Source organism: Solea solea, chromosome 15, assembly GCF_958295425.1.
Source record: "Solea solea chromosome 15, fSolSol10.1, whole genome shotgun sequence".
Classification (NCBI taxonomy): Eukaryota; Metazoa; Chordata; class Actinopteri; order Pleuronectiformes; family Soleidae; genus Solea; species Solea solea.
The window spans coordinates 6,689,147-6,709,954 of record NC_081148.1 but is presented as its reverse complement, the minus strand read 5'-3'; the positions used below and the strand labels follow the sequence as shown (position 1 = coordinate 6,709,954).

The 20,808-nt window shown below is 40.1% G+C and overlaps 1 protein-coding gene across 3 annotated transcripts; it reads left to right on the top strand.

Annotated features, from left to right (window-relative positions):
* The first annotated feature begins 903 nt into the window (after positions 1-903).
* Positions 904-20,171, top strand: wipf1b (WAS/WASL interacting protein family, member 1b). Of its 3 annotated transcripts, none has more exons than XM_058651170.1 (10): positions 918-1,019; positions 8,406-8,500; positions 14,460-14,564; positions 14,754-14,883; positions 15,072-15,251; positions 15,372-16,095; positions 17,095-17,195; positions 17,358-17,579; positions 18,073-18,186; positions 18,383-20,171. In XM_058651170.1, exons 3-10 carry the CDS (start codon positions 14,505-14,507, stop codon positions 18,433-18,435), a joined length of 1,584 nt encoding a protein of 527 aa, XP_058507153.1. In that variant the 5' UTR covers positions 918-1,019; positions 8,406-8,500; positions 14,460-14,504; the 3' UTR covers positions 18,436-20,171. The 3 variants fall into 3 exon arrangements, with proteins under 3 accessions (XP_058507154.1, XP_058507153.1, XP_058507155.1); XM_058651172.1 differs by lacking the exon at positions 918-1,019 and adding an exon at positions 6,080-6,229; XM_058651171.1 differs by lacking the exon at positions 8,406-8,500 and having other exon boundaries at positions 904-1,019.
* The last annotated feature ends 637 nt before the right edge of the window (positions 20,172-20,808 follow it).

Sequence of the window (20,808 nt, the reverse complement as noted above, 5' to 3'; positions counted from 1 at the left end):
ATTGTGAACTCATGTTAGTAACTGGTTAACTTTAATATAATGAATGCTTCTTATCAGTGAGCTTTTAATGATTTAGGGGCTCATTTTGCATAACTTCAGGTGACATTTTTGAGGATTCAAGGACTTTTGAGTTTCACATGCTCAGAGATACAAGGTAAAAATACTGAAATGCACGGTATGTGTACGTATGAGAGAGAAAGATAGAGATCATCTGTGCAGACATACCAAGAAAATAAATTAAGATACAATAAAAGGGTCTAATTGCAAGAGCATAAAATATAATACCTGACCTGGTGTTCAAGAAATAACAGACACATTGTTTGACATTAGTATTACTAGTGTGCATTATTTGGGTAAAATATGTATGTACTTGCAATGTTTCTGACATAACGTGTGATTATAATATGATTTGCTACATTATCAGTTGACTTTTAGTTCACTTGTTACTGTGTTTATAGATGTAAAAACCCCAAAATGGAGCATTTACACATTACACACTATTAGCATATACATTGCAACACTCAAATCTCAAATGCAGAGGTGAGACTTCCTGCTTCAAAGTCCCTGTTAAGTGACATAAATGTCTCTTCTGACTTTGCCACCACACAGACAAATATGTTAAAATGCCTCAAATGAATGACTAAAATAGCCAGTGTGTTGTTTTAGTCATTCATTTGAGGCATTTTAACACATTTTTCTGTGGGGTGGCAAAGTTGTTGTTGTTTTTTTTTATTTTTTTTAAACAACAACATTGTTTTTAAATTAGTGGAGAATGTGTTGAGGATGGCTGGAGTGCAGATGTATGAAAACTCCTCCTCTGAGCTGGAGGAGAGACTTGACTCACCCCTCTGTTGCTGCTCTGTTTGCGGCTGAGGTCACTTTAACTGCGCGTCCTCCGCTCTGACTGCTCACTTCAGCAGTGACTGCACAACAGTCCACAGCTCCACGCAGTCCACTGACACTCCACGGAAGCCTGTTAGCCGCGAGCAGCGCCGCGTCTCATGCTTGCAGAGAGAGAGGTACGTGAAGCAAACATTTTGGACCGGGTGTGGTGGTTCAACTATTTTTTTTCCTTTTTGTTGCGTTTGCGTGCGTGTGCGGAAAATAGCTGAAGAGAAGCGGAAACCGCGGGACCCCACAGTTCAGCCCAGTTCAGTTCAGTTCAGTTTACGGGCGGAACGAAAAGAAGTTGTCATCCTGCAGAAAAATAGCTGGGACTGACTCCAGCAGTGATGGCGAATGAATCGAGGCGAGTTGTTTATCTCAGCGTTTCAAGACGCGGTTAGTCGTTTACAGACAGGCAGACGTGGTCCATGGCTGTGTGTGTGTGTGTGTGTGTGTGCAGGGGCTTTGGCAGCTGGCCACGGTTTGTCCTTTCCTCCTGTCACAAACTGTGTGTGTACATTTATGTTGTGTTTTTCTAATGTGAGGATGTGTCTCATCATCATCATCATCATCATCAGCACCGCATACAGAGAAGCTGAACATGAGACGTGTGTTTGTGTAGTTGCATAGAAAGCTGCAGCAGCGCGAGGAGAGGGTGACATGAAGGAATGAGCTGTGCACATGTTTGGGTTTTGACTTTGGACACAGACACAGAGCCGTTGAGCTGCCTTAGTATTGAGAGGAGAAATCTAGATATCCTTTTTTAGATGTATTTGGATATTGAAATAGTTTTGAGCTGCAGTTATTTGGCTTTATTTTGGAGATGACTATTGCTCATTTAGTGCACATCTGTTCCAAGTTTTTAAAAAAAGTCATTAAACTGGTTTAATTCAAGTTCATTATCACTGCACTCAGTGGTTCACTTGCACATTTAAGGTTGGATAAACAAGAGTGACACTGGTTTAGTGTAACAAACACAAGTATAGTTATTGCAATTTAAAGTGATACATTGCTATCAATAATAGTCAAGGTACTCGGATGTGGTGGCCCCAAGTCAAATTCTGCTTTGTTTTGGTTTTGGTGACGTGAATTGTTGTTCGGTTTGGTCAGGATTAGGCCTTGACTGTGTTATGGTCAAGGAAGGTTGATAACCACAACCATAGTATCCCCAACTCTGATTTAACCACGTTTCAAATCTTACAAATAAACTTTATCAGAGGTTCTTCCTCAGTCAGATGATGCTTTGGTATCCACGGGCAGTGCCTGTCCTAACAAGGTCAGTGTTAATGCCAGAAAAAGGGAACTTGAATCCTTGTTCCTTATGATCGAACAAAAGACAAACACTGAATGACATCACCGCTTTGTTGTACTGTGTCTAAATTCATAAGAAAATAAAGCTGGTCCTTAGTCATGGAGCCCTGTTCTTTGTTGAGACACTGCAGTGACCTCCTTTCTTCGCTAACAGCCTAACCAAAAACCAAAAGTTATCCCTGAACATAACCATAAACAGTTCATGCCAAACCGTCACCTAACCACAACGCACATCTTTAGGCCCTCAGAAAATGAGGTTCTTCCTCATTTGGAGGAGGTTATGTTCCATATGAGGCCTACTGGTCCTGACCATGTCATGGTTTACATTGGATGAGTTGACGTGTAGTCAGAAGAGGAATTTGTGTGTGTTTGTTCACAACCTGTTTGACAGAATGTCATTTGGCCGTAAGCATTCGTCCTGCGTGCACTTACATAAACACACACTCTCTCTGAGGCTTGGCTATAAACATTACAGTTTACACAGGACGTTTTTTTTTTTTTAATGCATGAATTCAGAGTAAACACACGTGGATATGACACTAATCTGAAAGCTCAGTCCAGTTACTCTCTGCTCCGTACTGTCGCTGGATTTTCAGACATAGCTGGCTTGGAAATGAATAAACGGACACTATTTGTGTTGGGTGTTGCAGTTATGCTGATACACATGCAAGCTGGTATAGTAATCATTCATTTCATTTTTACTGCTCACCCGTTTTAGAACCAAGGGGGAAGCTGGAGTCAATCCCAGCTGACAGAGTCCACTCTGGACAGGTCTCCAGCCAATCACAGGGCCAACATTCAGCAGTTATAAAATATTTATTTCCTGTAGTTTGATGCACCATACCTGATAAAACTTATCAAGTCAATGTAAAAATAAACCTGCTCAGTGTTTGATGTGATTGTATCACTGAACATGTATATAATATTGTATTTATTTCATATATTTACACTCGTTATGCAGCAGCACCAAAGTCCATAGAGAAAATCAGCATTTTTAGCGTGTAGAGACCCAGGAGCTGTTGGTCTGCTGCTGCTTCATTTGGTACGTTTGTGTCACGGAGGTCAATCCGAATGATGGTTTTCAAACACTCAAGTCACAAAATAACTCGATTGAACTCACTGATGGAGGCAGCGGTGGATCAGTAACCTCTGTGCGCTGTGATGTAAAATCCCAGTTTTCTCTATGGGGTTTGGTGTGGGGAGTGAGCAGTTTACAAAGCGAGACAAACCTCAAGGCGGTGAAACGAGATAAAGCAGCAAATGTTTTCTTATGACAGCGTACACGTCAAGTGGGCATAGATTTTATCAGGTTGGCCTTTTGTTAAGTGGCATAATATATCCGTGTGTCTCCACTGGCTCAAACACAGGGAGTGGTTTTTACTTATTTTGTCCACCTCAACTTCCCAATTTAGTTTTTCTTTTACCAAACAAACAAAGACTCAAACCTGACCTCAGACCATGAAAAGTATTTTCAGAAATGTATTTGTCACAACGGTGATGTCATGTTAGCGTTTCTGATAAATACTTGCATCATCAAACTATTTTTTATCAGATGATGTTAGATCATACTTGAACTGCTTCCTTTGCTGGACGTCACACAGGCGGAGCACAGATCGTTCAATAATTCTCCGATTCCAGTATTGTGTTGCAGACGTGAGGCTTGTTTGTGCGCTTGTGTCGTGTTCTCATCCGTGTGCTTTGTCACAGAACTAGTTTTAGCTCATTGTCGCTCTGAGTTCTTGGCATTCCTCAGGGGTACAGTGGGATGAACCCAGTGTTGGTTAGGAAGTGAGGGGCTGGGTTTGAAACCGTAGCTCGTCCATTTACACGAGCACATCTCCAGTCGTTTCCTGAAATAGTCAATAGCTCCCAACAAAGGACCTCATCATTTCCTACTGTGTAATCAGAGATAAACAGACTGAATGTATGGAGTATTATTCAACAGTGTTCACCACATTTTCTGCTCTAACAATATAGCATGTGCATTTGGTTTGCGAAACTGTGCTGTAGCTGTTTCCTGTGTAAACCATGTGACGCTGGCACATCTGTCCATCCTGCACTGCAACTCATGACCATGTGCCTTGTGTGTTGCTAACGGGTCAAAGCTGGTAACAGCCATTATAGGAGTGTAAAAGAAAAGGATTTATACGGTCAGATGAAATTAAAAATGATATACATTTTTTAATGTATAACACATGATATGGTATGAACCATATCATGTGCAGTGTTTATTTGCATTTTTAATATTTTAAAATATAAGTATTTTGATAGATGAGTAATTGGTTAGTGTGTTTGTTTTCTGAATCATCATTATCCTTCCTGAAAACAAGGAACGGCCACTGAGAGTAAGCTCTCTTTTCAGGTTCATTATGCATTAAATAAAAAATAAGAAAATGGGGGGAAAAACCCTACATATGACACGGAATAAACAAATGTAATGTTTTTCCAATTGTGGGAACAGTCAGATTTATTTTTTTAATGACATCATGAGATCTTGTCCACATGGTTGGTGTAGTGGTTGGCACTCTGGAGTTTGCATGTTCTCCCCGTGTGTGCAGGGGTTTTCTCCAGGGTTTTCTCCAGGCCTTCTTAAATTAAATTATTTGCCTATTTTCACAAACAAAATCTAAATTTAGTTTTGAGTTCAGAGCTTTTATTCTGAAAAAATATGTACTGATTCAAATAGGTTGTGTTGCTAGAAATGACAGTTAACTTAAACTAAATGTTTGGTTTGAAAAATAAAAATAAAAACACTGCTGTTGTCATGGAGACAGCCAGGTTTGGGGAGTCAGTGTCCGTAAAATAACTACTTGCATATGTTCAGGCTCAAAGAAGAAGTAGTCATTTTTAAAATTGAAATGATGCACAATAAATATAAATGGCACATATGCATTTGTCTTCATAACAAGCTGGTGATTAAAGGCAACATCTACATTATTAAAACACACACCCTGTGTAAGCTAATAAAATAATAATTTATCCCAAAGTTCATATTAACGTCTCAGTCATATTTCAGCGTCTCAGCATTTGAATGAGCATTTGTGCGTTTCATCCTTCAGAAATAGTTGTCACATTGCTGAAGCATTTGAATGACATCCTGTTGCAGCTCCGCTTGGCCCAGAGTATGTGAGTCATATGTGGTGTGATGTGTGATCACAAAGCATCTAAAGTGAGTGAGCAGCCTGCAGGCGAGCCCCACTAATGTCCATGTGACTGTGCCACAGACTGAATGGATTCTTTTCTCCTTGCTCCTCGTCGTTCTCCTTTCTTTGTCGTTAAGTGATGATTTCATTTTTAAGTTCTATGATTGCCTTTGTGTGTCAATGATTGCAAGTTACAGTAAGCGTTGAGGTTTTAAAACTGTTGAACTTGGTTGACATTGCTCCACAGAGTCTGTTGAGACCGAGAGCCAGCGCTGGGCGAGAGATCTGTGATCTAACTGTGTCACAAAGAGGAAATGGTGAAAATGTGCAGTGCAGCTTCTGTTGTCGAAGTGTCTGTCTGAAACTGGAGGTTAAGCTGCTACACATGCGGAGACGATATCACAGTTCTGACACAAGACGGTTCAGTTCAGATTTTTATTGTTCCTCATTTCTTCTGCAAAACAATTAAAGAAATATAATAAACAAGGATGTAGAACAACCACACGCACACACACACACACACACACACACACACGCACACGCACACACACGTAGCGGAACGAAACTTGACTTAAACCACTCCCAGTCAAATTTCAACTTCATAAGAGCAGTCAATAAAATGCAATAAAAAAAACAATGCAACAGTAATGTTTTGATGTCTTTGATGTTCTTTCTGCGACCCTCTGGCCTACTAATGCAAGTTTCCTTTATCTTTGATCAGTGTGATGTCAGACTCGTGTTAAAGGTTTTGGGGAATTATTAGATTCTGCAGATCAGTTTTACGGCATGTAGCAAGTAAGAACAGCGTCTGCGTGACTTGATCATCTTGATTATCTGTGAAATGTCCGACGGAAACAACACAGCAGAAGGTTGCGACATCGCCTTACAATGTAATGTCTTTTTTTGTTTCTTTTTCAAACACAAAGTAAACTGTAAATTTACAAACTGTGACGTATGAGATTCGCTCTCCTCATCTGATGAACATTACACTGGGATTCAGCTAAATGACCAAAGCTGAACTTTGAGTTACTTCATACATGGCATCGTTTCAGAATGTAAATGTGTTGCTTTTACTTCATAAAGGCTCCTTGTTCTCCTTTTTTCGAATGCTGTAACACTTTTAAACGATCCAATCTGGACTTTGAGAAAGACTCTTGTTTAAGCTTCACATGTGGAGCTTTGTTTGGTTTTTAGATGTTTCTTTCATTCTCAGTCACTTTAACAGTATCAGTTCCAGTATCTGCAGTGAGGAATAGCCTCCTGCTGTAGGATTGTTGTGTTGAAAGGTTAGGTGCTACTTAACCAATGCAAGCTTTTTCCCTTTAAGCATTAGTTATGGCCTCGCAAGGAACACTGGCCTTTTTTATGGTTAACCTCAGACATGTTTTTCCCCGGCTCACACTCTCGTCCGGAGCCTGGTAAAGAAAAACCAAAAGCCAAGGTGTCTCTCCCTAAGATGCAGCTCTGTTTCTGTAGTTTGCTGGAAAGAAAAAAGAAAATAAGGGGAGAGGAGGGGGAGAGTGCTGAAGTGCGGCCGATGTTGGGTTGGCGGGCTGCCACTGACTGTGTTGCGAGGCAGGAAGTGTGACACTGAGAGCACAGGAAGTGACAGCTGTGGAGCTATGCTAACCCTTTTTGTCTCGCAGCAGCGAGGGCTGGGATCAATTCACTTTGGGTCAAATGGAAGCCATACTTTTTTTTTTAATTTACTATTAATAAAACACCGGAAAAGGCTTTCATTCTGCGTGAGCTTATATTGAGTTCATATTCCAGAAAGCATTTTGATTAAGTACATGTGAGGTAAATGTCTGACCAGAATCCAGCAGTGATTAACACACACTGAGCCTATATATAGTATATATCGTGTATACATACAAATTGTATACACGAGGATATTGCTGCCAAATTTTATATATATATATATATTTGGCAGCAATATGCTCTAATTTATCAGAGCTCTGCATTGGTATATTTGCCTTGTAGCAAATAAGATGACATTCATTGATACAGACCCTGATGTTTATCAGGAAATAAGTGAATAAACATGTTTCCAAAGTAAACATGTTTTCCATAGTTTTTTGTGTGATTAAAGGTACCTGTTTGATGAACAACAAAAAACAATTTGAAACATGTTTGAAAATATTTAAAATCTTTGTCATTGCACATTTACACTGTACAACAACATTGCAATCCTACCGGTGCAACATCTATTAAAAATGTCAAAGTAAATGTAAAGTAAGACATTTATAACTTCTAAATGAATGGTAAACAAAATAGTCCGAGTAGTATAATGTGGATGTACGCAGAGTGTAGAAAGCTGGATGTTTTTCTCTGGTTTTCTTTTTATTCTAGTCACTTTTTTTTTTTTTTTTTGTCTCATTCACATCTCATTGTCTCACAGCCATGTCTTCCTTCTTTATTGCATTCATCAGGCTTTGCATGGTTACATGCCTAGTAGTAGTAATAGTAGTAGTGGTAGTGGTAGTGGTGGACGGACATCATGGTCGCAGGTTCAACTCCACCCCTGGCTGATTGTACTCAATTCCGCACTCAAGTTGCTTTGGATAAAAGCGTCTGCTAAATGACATGTAAATGTGTGTGCGTGTGCGCGACATCATGAATTTTAAATGGGTCATCAATTGTGTCCTTTTGTTCCAAACAATGTGAACTCAGTCATTGTCAGTGAATTTCATTAGATGACATATTTTCACATTGTGATTCTCATGCAGGAATTTTACTAACTTTGATCCGAGTTCTGTTTCTTCAGCTCGCAACTTTGTTGAAGACGTTTTAAAATCTAAGCCCCAGTGGGAATCCCTCCCCCAGGTGGGGAACTGAAAAAGAGGAAGTGGCGTGTGCTGTATATTAGGCTTGTGTGTGTGTGTGTGTGTTTGTGCACACGTGAGTGTGTGTGCGCTTGGGAATCTGTGTAGATGCAGATGCAAACTTCTCTGAATTTGCAGTGCGAGTTTAGAGGAAGAGGAATCAAGAAGTTCTGCATGGTGCAATCTGCTACATTTAAACATTTTTAGATGCTGCTAATGTTCCGCTTTCCTCTGCTTTCAGCTGTATGTGGCTGCTGTTTAGCATTTTTATGAAGAAAGGTGCTTCTTCTACCGTCTTCTCAGCGTACTGCTGATACGTCTATGGACACAGGCTGAGTAAGTAGACTTTGTCGTCGTCTCATCAGAGAAATGGATGGATGAATTGGGACATACAGTGAGAAATAGTTTTTCTTCCCTTTTATGCACGTCTACCTTTCATTATAGTGTTGCGTTTCCTACTAAAACATGTTCTGTGCATGTTTAATTTATGAATCCATCTCCCGAGGCAGGTCATAGGTAGGTCCAAGTCTTCAGCTACGATGGGGAAATCAAAGTCAAACATCAGTCGTAAGTTTTGCAGATGGACACTTATTTAAACTTGCTCGTACACTTACATATGCAAACATTAAAACCATTACCATTGTTCCTGCCATACAGAAATACTTTTATCATTAAACACATCACAGAAAGACCTTTGTACGTTCTTGAGCTGGTTCGTTGTCTGAATCAAACGTCTGTTAACCGGTATGTGTTTGTGTTTCCAGCAAATGCATGTGAACACACCACAGGATGTTAGCTTAGCCACTCAGCACTGTTCGTTCACAGCTGACACATTTATTGCTGCGCCCGGCAACATTCAAAATGTTCTAAAATAAGCAATTGCCCAAGGTCAGGCTGAAAGTAAACTTGATCTTTTTCTGTTAACAGCACCACTGCAAATGGAACATTCTCAACACTTACTCTGAGCCATTTGACATTGAGTTGAGTGAAGGTTTGGGAGGTTCTCGTGTAATGATATATCTACTTCCTCCCACTGCAGACGTCGCTGTAAAAACAACACATTTATACATTGAACCACAGTTCTTTGATTATGCTTAAAAACATTTTAGTTAAGAAAACAAATGTTATCTGTTTAAGCTTTAGCAGATGATATTAATATGATCGGGAATGGGTTTTATTTCCATATCAAACAAACAATTTCTGCTTCATTTCTATTCTTAAAACATTAAATCTATTTTGAGAAATGGTTTTGGTTGTAAAATGAGAATTTGGCAAAACTCTTTTGTATTTACTATGCGTTTTCCTCCTGTGAGCCAACAGTGACATGTCAAACGTGCAGTGTTGGGGAAAGAATGTGTGTGTGTGTGTGTGTGTAGAAACTCTAATGAGGCTCAGTGGCAGGATGGAGAACCCTTTTTTTACGGCCAGCAGTTATAAACTGAAACATGTGTACGCTATAGTGTGTGTGAGTGTGTGTGTGTGTGTTTTTGACGGTTTCTCTTCAAAGGATCCACACCCTGGAAACCCCTCATATCTCCCTCTGTGAAGGCAGCCATTATGAACGTGTGCATGTGTGTTTAGTGCATTTTGGATTATGACGGAAGTATCAGTTTCTGTATCCAATTCTGTACAAACTGACAGATTTATAAACTGCCTCGATTAGTTTGTTTCAGTCACTGATGTATTTTAAAGTACATTGAACTAAGTCTTTCTAAACTCTCATCGAGACAAAAGGAAGGAGGGGTTTTCCATCACCTCTGCAGTTCTGTTACTTCATGACTGCTGCAGGAAATAAGTCACCATGTTAAATCTCATATTCATAAGACTTCACAGCATTCACTCGCAGCTTTTTTCTCTTTGACAGCTTCCCTTTGGCTTCTGTGTGGTGTGCATGGAATTACATACATTCAGCATATTTTAAAATCAATTCGGCAGCCTCAGCACAGAGTTATAGAAGTATATATTCCCTGCCTCAGAGGGTTCTATCATGATGGGGGTCAAACAGAAACACCTACCGTGTTTTGAACAGTGGGAACATCCACATGTTGCTTTAAATCTTTAAATTCCACCACCGCAGCTTCTGCGGCCAGGTTTTGCTGAGAAGTTCTCTACAGTGACTGATGTTTTCTGGTTCAACGATAGTTTGTTCAAGCCAAAAACTTACCACAGCCAGGGCGGTTTCCTTTTCTCTAACTCAACTATGACTCTGAAGAAAATTACTGTTACTATTATTGAATAAGCAATCAACTGGACACTGGGTCAAATTAATCAAGCTTTAAATTTGATTGTGTTCAGTAATTGTCTGATATTTAGTCAAAATGGCAGATATTTGCTAGCTAGTTGCTTAATATTAGAGCACTGCATGAGCTGGCGAGACTATCTCTCTCTCTCTCTCTCTCTATATATATATATATATATATATATATATATATATATATATATATATATGTATATGTATATATATATACACATACCTGTGTTCTGTACCTGTATCTCAGGACATGCCATCTAAATGGAACCTAGCCTCCACTGATTTGATTATGTACCCCTGTGATTGTAGGCAACATGTTAGTAACCTATTATTAATCTTACTGAATGTGGGCCATTATAATATAGAGTAGGAAGTGACACACTTGGTGTAAACGTCACAAAGTTGACACTACCACTCACTATGAGGCAACATTAGAACAATTTGTAGTGTGTGTTTGTCCCTGGTTTTAAAACTGACTCTAAATGATGTGTTATGTAAAAAAATCACGTGTCCATGTGCTCCAGTCTCGCCATTAATATTTTCCTGTCGTCACTTGCAGACATCATGGACAGTCATGGTCTCCATGTCAACTCTAGCAGGTTTTAGCTCTTGATTCTGTGGCATATAATGTGCTGTACATGCTGTCCTGTTCATGCCTGGCTCTGACTCAGTGATGAAGCTTATTTTCTGTTTCTGTTTCTAACCAACATTTCACATTAGCACATTAGATGTTCAACGGTAAAAGTGGCATTTAGAGTGTATTATAATGGCTTATGCCAGCATAGGTGTTTTCCCACTACAACAGGGTGTTTGATCACATTAATGACGGTTCTGTTCTGTACCTGTATCTCAGGACATGCAAATCTGGGCAATCTAAATGGAACCCAGCCACCACTGATTTGATTATTTACACCTTTGATTTTTGGCTGCTGTACAAAAGCCTAACATGTTTATAACCTATTATTAATCTTACGGAATGTGGCCCAATATAATGCCTGAACATTGATTGGTATTGCTGCCTGGTATCATGTAGTATCAGTATCAGTACAAATCAATTGTGGAACCCCTGAACTTTGCAAATTGTATATTGTGTGTGTGTGTGTGTGTGTGTGTGTGTGTATGTATGTATATGTATACATATATGTATATATATATAGTTATATATTTATATATATATATATATATACATATACATATATGTGTATATATATATATATATATAGTTTTATATATATATATATATATATATATATATATACATACATACATACATACATACATGTATATATAGTTTATAATTGTAATGTTTGATATGGAGTTCAAATCAGGGTAATGTCCATATTTTACAAGCTGAACCGCTGAGAGAGACAAATCAATTGTGCAACTGTGAAAAAAGCTACAGCTGTTCAAGTGAGGTGAACAGCTGAGCTGGAGATATGACACACATTCACACATTCAGTTAAACAGGCCATGTTAACTGCTGTTTTCTCATGCCTCTTTCCTTTTGCTTTTGACCTACGAGTAGAGCAAACACCACGATCTAATCCATAATGAGAAGTTAAATTGAATGGAATGAATTCTCAAACATTTATTTATCATGCTTTTTTTTTTTTTTTTGTGAATTGGCATAGAGCAGTTAAAATGTCAGTGTGGTCCAGTGTGATCAGACTATGGAGAACTGCACTGGGATGAAGGAATGCATTCAGGGCATTAGAGGATGAACATGGACAGGCTGTAAACAGATAATGGTTTAAGGAAGAGAAATGAAGGTGATGAACATCTCAGAGGAGATGATGCATGGTTGAGAGAGAGAGAGAGAGAGAGAGAGAGAGGGAGGAGAAAGTGGGAGGAGGTGCATTCACAGAAAACGTAGCTAGTTTCAATGCAGAGGTACAATGTGATCGCCATCATCACCATCATTTTGGCAACCGGATGGCTGCGGTGCTGGAGCTGTTTGTTGACTTCCTGTTTGTCAGCAGCATACAGGAAGTAAGAGCCTCCTTAGAGGATGGTCTAAGGATGTGTTAAGAGGCCGAGCTGTGTGAATAGTCTGCATGGAGGAGTTAATTATTTTATTTTTGGGTTTTTAATCAACAGCAGAAAATAGTTTGTTAAATAAAATGTAAATAGACTTACTAGGACACTTTACTTTGCAGAGTGTGTGAAAATTATTCAGTTGCATTCATGGTGATGCTGCTGCACTGCTCTCTGTGAGATTAAAAAGACTTGCGCAAGAGTCATTGATGTTTTGCAGCTGTTTTCAAAGGAACTTTGTTAAGATTGTCTGGTGTGTTCCTGGTTTGTGTTGTTGGGCCCTGAAATTGAACTTGACTCTGAATTGAATTCTGAGCTGCAATAACACTAACAGAAAGCTTAGCTTATTTTCCATACACTCTAACATTTGGTAATATGTGTCACCTGACCTTGAGAAATTCAGTTCTAGATATATGCAAATCATGTTTTGAGGTTGTAATTTAGGGAACTTAACACTCAGGTTTCATGCGAAGTTGTACATTTATTGTCAGCCATCACAGGTCAGTGTTATATCACCTGAAGGGAAACCTCTTGACTTTTTAAAGCCACTGTCCTTGGGTTATGTGTACTATGAGTGGACTGTTAATCCCTCTGGGAATTCACTACATTATAAACACTCCCTGCTAATTTAACTTCTCTTTCCAGTTATTCCATTTCTGACAGTCACCTGCAGGTTTACTGAATGCTCAGCACTTGCTGCCATTTTGGGTGTTACAGGGGTTTGAAAGTCCAGATCCATTGACACGGATAAAACCTGGTTGAAACTGAAAAATTGTCTTATTTTTCTAGCCTTGATGACAACTCAAAACTGTACACTACAGATTTGCCATTCACCCATTCACTCCCACATTCAGACAGTGCCGACAGCACGTCAGGAACCACTTGGGGTGTCTCAGGTGTCTTGTCCAGGGAATCCAACGTTTGACCTTCCAGTTGAAAGACAACTCACTTTTCCACTTCTCCCAGAGGAGCAATTTTCCACAACAGTGACTTCCCACAAGAGCACTCTGTATTTTTTTAGACCTTACTTGGGTTGGGGCAAACCCCAAGATTTAAAGAAGGGAAGGTATTGTCAATAATAAGTACCGGGTCTTGCTAAGGGACAAGTTAATACCTCTTGGAGTTTTTTTCAAATGTTAGCATAGTTTTTGCTTCAAACCAGGTTTGTTTTTTAAAAGTTTGAAGGACACAAACTCTCAAGTGCATCAGGGAATTACAGTGTCCTTTGCATATCAGAAAGGATGTAAACGTTCTTTTGTAAACTCACTTCCACTTTCCTCCCTCTCAAGTTTATGCATTACATGCACCTGTTTTTGTGTAGTAGAAAATCATATTGTGATTATGTTTGACGGATATTTCGGTACTATGCAAACATTTGTACGACTGATCATTTTGCATCTTAATTTTAACACACACACAAAAATTGTGTGATAATTGTGATAATTTGAGGTTTTTCTGAGTCTGACAACAAACAAAACATCCTGAGTTTGTGTCTCTGTCACAAATTTGTATCTTACTCAAATAGTTGCAGTGATTTCAATGTGGATATCGGCATTTGGAATAAGTCATATTGCAAATTTGGATTCTTTCCTGGTTAATTGTGCAGCTCTAATAGTGTGTATAGAGCTGCACCTAACGATTATCTTCATAATCGATGAATCTGTCGAATATTTTTTCGATAAAAACAGATTATTGGCTCATACAAACATACTTTTCTGCTAATAAATGTCACACACTGGACCATTGTCCAAATGTGAATCACACTAAAACTGTTGTTTTGTCTCTGAAGCAGAGACAAAGATTTTACTCAAGAAAAATGTTCTCCGTGTGTGTAAAATGGCAGTGACTATCATTATAATTATAATTATACAATTATTATAATTATAAACAATCTATTTCCTGTCCTTTTTTCCTGTCTTGGCTGCACTACAACTGCTATATGCCTGCAGTGCTGGAATGTTTAGTTATTTTCTGCTGTTTCATTAAGTATTTGTGTGATCTGTCTTTCAGGGTGCAGCGTCCAGTGCTAGATTAGATTAAAGTGGAGAGAGGAAGATGCCAGTCCCACCTCCCCCACCACCCCCTGGACCTCCCCCTCCTCCCACTTTCACTCAGGTATGTCTGTTGGTTTGTCCAGTGAGCTCCGGCTGTTGTGATCATGCTCAGCAGAGACCTCTTTTGGCCAAATTGCACCACAACACATTACACATTATTTCCAGTCAGTTTAATCCCACTTTTTTGTGCGCTCTTTGTGTCACATTATGTATTAAATTTTCAACAGTTTCATAAATGTGTGTGTTTCAGGCCAACACAGAGAAGCCAAATCTAAATCGATCCCAGCAGCATGGAAGGAACGCTCTGTTGTCAGATATTTCGAAAGGTGCCAGATTAAAGAAGACTGTTACCAATGATCGCAGTGGACCCGCACTGGACAGTAAGTCAACACTTCTGCGATTGCTGAAATAGGCCTGGTTGGTGTGTAGCTAGGTAACACAGTCACAGTAACTTTGACATAGTGATACAGTACAATACAAACATGCAGCAAAAATAAATTGTACTGTATATAGAAAATGTATCATGTAAGTATACAGTTAATTTAAATGTTTTTCTTAATCTTACCAGAACCCAAAGGAGGAGGTGGAGGTGGAGGTGGAGGTGGCGGTGGAGGTGGAGGTGGAGGCGGAGGTGGAGGCGGTGGAGGTGGAGGAAGTGGCGGTGGAGGTGGCGGAGGAGGTGGTTTAGGAGGGCTCTTTGCAGGAGGGATGCCCAAACTGAGGTCTGCAACAAACAGAGACACCAATGGTAAAAAAAAAAAAAATACATATAATTATAATTTACTTTAATAATGATGATTATAAACAACATAGAAGGCATTGCTTTTAGGACCACATCTAATATATTTGATTTTCTCTTGTGCTTCAGACTCGGGACCCAGTCGAGGACCTGTCCTCCCCCCAGGAGGCCGCTCTAGTGGCCCCAGCCCCTTTGGTGGGAACAGTGGAATCTCCACTGGTCCCCCTAAACTCCCAGGAGCCCCTGTTGGTGCCCGCAGCAATGTCCCTGATCTTCCCAGAGGACGCCCAAACTTCTCATCCAGACAAGACACTCCAGGAGGTCCACCTCCTCCCATACCCAACACACCTCGACCAACCCAGAACTTCCTGTCTCGTGGGGGCCCAACTCCACCGTCACTCCCCGGAGGACCCAGATCCACCCCTTCTTCTGCACCTCCACCTCCCAGTGTTCCTCCGGGGAGACACGGACCTCTCCCTCCAACACCAGGAAGCTCCTCATCTGGATCTCGACCAGGCTTCTCTGCACCTCCTCCTCCACCACCAAACAGCAGCCGACCTCCTTTGCCTCCAGCTCCTGGAGGGAGACCTCTGCTTCACGACGACCGCCCCCCGCCACCACTAGGTCCTGTGGGAGGTCATCGGCCATCTATGCCCCGCGACATGCCCCCTCCACCCCCTTCTGTCAACTCCAAACCTTCTTCTTCTGCCTCATCGCCTCGTTCCTCACCCAGTGGGGGTCCACCTCCTCTTCCACCAGGGCGACCTGGCCCTCCCCCTCTCCCTCCCACTCCAGCTGGAGGGGATGACCACGGTACACCTCGGCTACCCCAAAGGAACAGCTCACTCAACAGGTACTGGGAAAGTTAGATTTTTTTTTTTTGACATCCAGAAAACCAAATTTATAAACAGTTAATGGATGAGTAGCATTTAAGCCAGATGTGTGTCCAATGCATTTCCTGTCTGGCAACAGATGCTGAGATTAAATCTTCATTGGTGGCTGTGTCAAAACATTGAAGCAGCCAGTCCTAGTATCCTTGTTTTCTACATCCTTTCTTCTGAGCTTGAACCAGATGCTCCTTTGCCCTGCCACCTCTGTCAAGTCTTTGAGGGCTTCTTTTCAGTTTGGAACCTCTACTTTCATGTGACTTTGGAAAGTAATTTGTGGATGTTCCAGTGTAGCCTCTGCATTCAATTTCCACTGTGGAGTTGATGATCTGCAATCCTGACTGGGAACCGTCAGCTGTCAGAGTTTTCTTTTCTTTTCCTTTCAAAAGCAGAGGGCACCAAAAGTCGTTGGACCACAGCATGTTGTGCGGTTATAATGTTGGGGTAATTTCATAGGGAAACTACACCCTGCTGTCCAAGCTCAGTCTTCATGTTCCAGTCACTTCTCAGTGAAAGAAGGGTCTTTTCTGAGTACCTTAACTAACATTTTGCTAACTAAAAACTCAACCAGTGTTGTAAGTAACCGACACATGTAATGTAGAGTTTAAATGAACAGTTCCACTACCTGATAATTGATTTTGCATGGCACAGTGTGACGGACAATCTCTGCCAACACATGAAGGGAGTGAAAGTGGGAAGGAAAAGGGAGGTGGTGTTGGAGGTGTTGATGCCATTGAAACACTCGCTGTATTATTTAGGGCTTTGCTTATTGAGATTCTGTAATTGTGCTCAGTAACTTCTTTCCTTTATAAGATTCACTCACTCACTCATCTTCATATGAGGGCCACGGGGGGTGCTACTGCCTCTTTATAAGATGATACTTTTTTTTAAATTATTATTATTATTATTATTATTAGTCATTGTGAAATTCATAAATACATTAAAACTAAACTTCTTCTCACCAGTCACAGTCCAGTTCCACTTCATGCCAGGGCAGGACCTCTCCCTCCTCCGCCAATTGAGAGACCGCCCTCTCTTGGTAGGACCCAGTCCTCTGCACGCACAGGTATACAACCTATCAATAACCTGACCAGTGGGTTACTGCTGCATTCAAGTCATTTAACAAAGAAGAGAGCAGTTTATGTGTGTACCATTTACATGAAAACATGATTAATCTCAAGAATCGGCTATGAGGCAACTTATCAATTTTTATTTTTGCCTCCAAAAGGGCCTCTTCCTCCCCCTCCTCCCTCAAATCGTAACATTGGTGGGGGCAGTATAAGGTCATCGCCTGCTCCTCCCCTTGGTCGGCCAGGCCCTGATCTCCCTCGTGGTGGACCTGGCGGTAGACCTCCCCTTCCTCCAGACAGGCCAGGGACTGGAGGAGCCCCTACTCCACCACCACCCATGGGTAACGGCTTCCAAAACTCTCACCACAACCAGATACAAGGTAAGGAGGTTCTTCAAAGTGTTAGTCTATTATATTTGAATATTGACAAAAACATTTGTGGGTGGAAACCTACAGAGCAGAATGCTAAAAATAATACAAGGCATATACTGTAAAAATACATTAGAATAAATGAGCCAAACAGGATCTAATATATTATCCCATGGACACCAGTCAAATGACTCCAATTATAGGGTTTGTGGGTGATCCTCTTTATTTTTGAAAGACTTTACTGTTGTATGAGTTGTTTTTACTGTGTTCTCTGTCAGAGAAACATTCTGACCTCCATTTGTGTTGTTTTATCCCACTGAACTATTGACTGTAAGTTGGATTTGCAAAGAAAAGTCCTATGTGCTCTGCCCTGAAAAGTCTCATTTGCAGAATCTGCAAGTTTTCTGTTAAATTGACTCTTGCTTGTAGCTTATATGACTTTCCCTGCATGTGCATGTGTTTTGTCATGAGAAAACCATTGACTTCTATGTCACTCCATTAACAGATGAGTGGGAGTGTCGCTTTAATTTCCACCCAGTGTCAGACCTTCCTCCACCTGAGCCTTATGTGCCCTTCCAGAAGACCTACCCAAGCAAAATTGCCAAGACCGACGGCAGAGGTATAGATACAAAACATGCTGTTGGGTAAATTCATGTTTTTTTTTAAGTAAAACAAATGAAGGGTGAAAAAAAAAAAAGTATTTTAAGAAAAAGTGGGTGCTACAGTTTCCGGTAAGTTGGACTGTAACACAGTGCCTCCCAGTGGAGGAAAGTAACATCGTTCTAATGAAAATCTGTTGTTTTTTTTCTTTCCAGGTTCTGGTAAAAAGGAGAGAGGAGCACCTCCTCTACCTCCGATACCCAGGTGAAGAGGAGGTGGCAGCCATGACAACACCTGGAGCCCCCCCCCCCCCCGTTTTCCTCCTTCTCTCTCTTCCTCTGTTGCCTTCACTGTGCTTTAAGTGGCAGCATTTGATTTTGTTTATGGACTACAACAAGTGATCTGAAATACAGTTGACCAAGTAAAAGGACAGACTTACATCATACTGTAAACCTCTGCAGCAGCAGAAGGGTAGCATCTAAAGACCAAAGCCTGTTTCTACTGTGGTACACTGTGTTCAGACAAAACGTCAAATATGTACCTCTTTGGGTACTTGAATATTTTGTGTTGCTTTTTTTTTTTTTTTTTTTTACACCTATGTTTTGAGTGGAAGATTTCTGTTTGGGCTCTGATGTGGCTGCTGTGACTAGTAAATTCCTGATAAACAGTAGCATTTTCACAAAACTCAATCAACATTCTATTCACTAACATGTTTTTCCAATTTATAGATTCCATCACATTACATTGCTTGCTAATATTGCATCAACCAGCTGCACTTTTAAAAAAAAATAATTCAGACTTAGTCTTGATAAATAGCAGAGGTAAAGCCCTAAAATAAGTTCTAATGGCAATAGTATAGTCAACATTGCAATCCCACGATCATAATGTAGTAGTCCAGGGCATTTAACCGACTTGCTGCCTTCCTCAAGTGTTTTAATAAGCTGTTTCTCTCTCTCTTTATAACAGTGTTTCCATTGTGCCTTTTTCTATTTAGGATTCAGCTCCAAAATGTTAAGGGAAATAGTATTTTGTGCCTTTAAATAATATATACAAGTCAGGTTACCTGGGTTAGACAACCATTTGTTGATTTAAATGTAGGAACAGAAGCAATAAGGTTGTTTTGGTTGCCATGTTATCTGGGAGGGAGGTTTCAAAGACAGGAGACGGGTCTCTCTGAGGGGGGCGTCACACAGTGTCAGTGGAAGCTCAGTGAAAGGAAGTGGAATTTCATCACAACCTTGGGATTTTCCTAATAAATTCCTTCGGAGAGAGCATTTTTATGCATTTAATGCAATCTAATATTTGTTTCTGACAACAATAGCTGGCCATCTTTCCTCAATAATTTGTTGTTTATGAGATCAAATCACATAATCATAGTTGCATAGGCATCTGAGGGGAGGCCCATAGTCTCAGTCTTTGAAAACCTTTGATCTAGAATCTAGATCTAGTATTGTCTTATTTACAGCATTGACACTCAGACATGAAACCAACTCCCTGTCAGCGCTGTATAGAGGATCAGGGGAAATATGCACGTTTGATTTGTCAAAGCCGTGTGTGCCTTCACAGTATGTATGTATTTACATCTGCATCTCTCTGTTGGAACAACTTAACGGTACTTTTAATTTGATTGTTACATGCAATATGAGCTTACGTTTGATGTTCATGAGATATTTTAAAGGATATTGTGTTGGTTCACGGCAGCATTGGTTTACAATTGAATTGATTGTTATTTTTGCTGTTTTGTTAAAAGCTGCCCTGACCAACCATGAAGGACCCATGTATGTACTTGTATGATTTATCAACTGGTATTGAAAGATTGTAATATTTTAAGTTATGTTTAAGAACTGTGCAGTATTATGTTTTTGCTTCACCCAGCACTGCTTTGAAAGGTCTGTTGTATACATGATGTATTATTATCATGTGTTGGTCAAAGAGGCATTTTCTTTTCGACAATCACACACAAAAATAATCTATTTACATTATAAATAAAATGCTTTAAGATGCTCTATGTTCTCTACTTGAGGTGAAATGTGCTTTCATTTGAATTCACAGCAGAATATGAAATAACTTGATTTCTAACAAGGACGTTGAATTGCAGTGTCAGCGTCCAGATAGAGTGTCTGACTTTGTATTCAGATATGGTTCATTTACATGTTTGTGCAATACAATTGGGCAATCATTTGATACAAATGTGGCACAATATTTAAAACATCATCAAGAACTTATGACACATTTAAATAGCTTTTTGCATATTTTTTATCCAATGTCCTATCAAATCTGGATTCTTGAACAAGTATGTGCAGGTGTTAGTCATCAACCCAAACATTGTGAAATTAGTGTGAGCGACTGTAGCTCTTCAGCAGGATTGGCAGTGTAACATTGTCACTGCTGTTCAGTGACATTATTAATCACTGAACAGCAGTTATTTTAGCATGTTTTAGCAGGAAAGGCACAGGTGATACTGATCAAATTAACGGTGTCTCTGCTTGGTTTATGGGTGTCGGAACAGTGTGACTGAGAACCAGTGTGCACCCTTAAACTGAGGCAGCTAAATCGAAGTCAGGTGTTATTAATTTGGCTATTTGTGATTTTCCTCATGTGACCTGTCAAACTGACGTCCGTGCTGAGGGTTTCTTTGAAA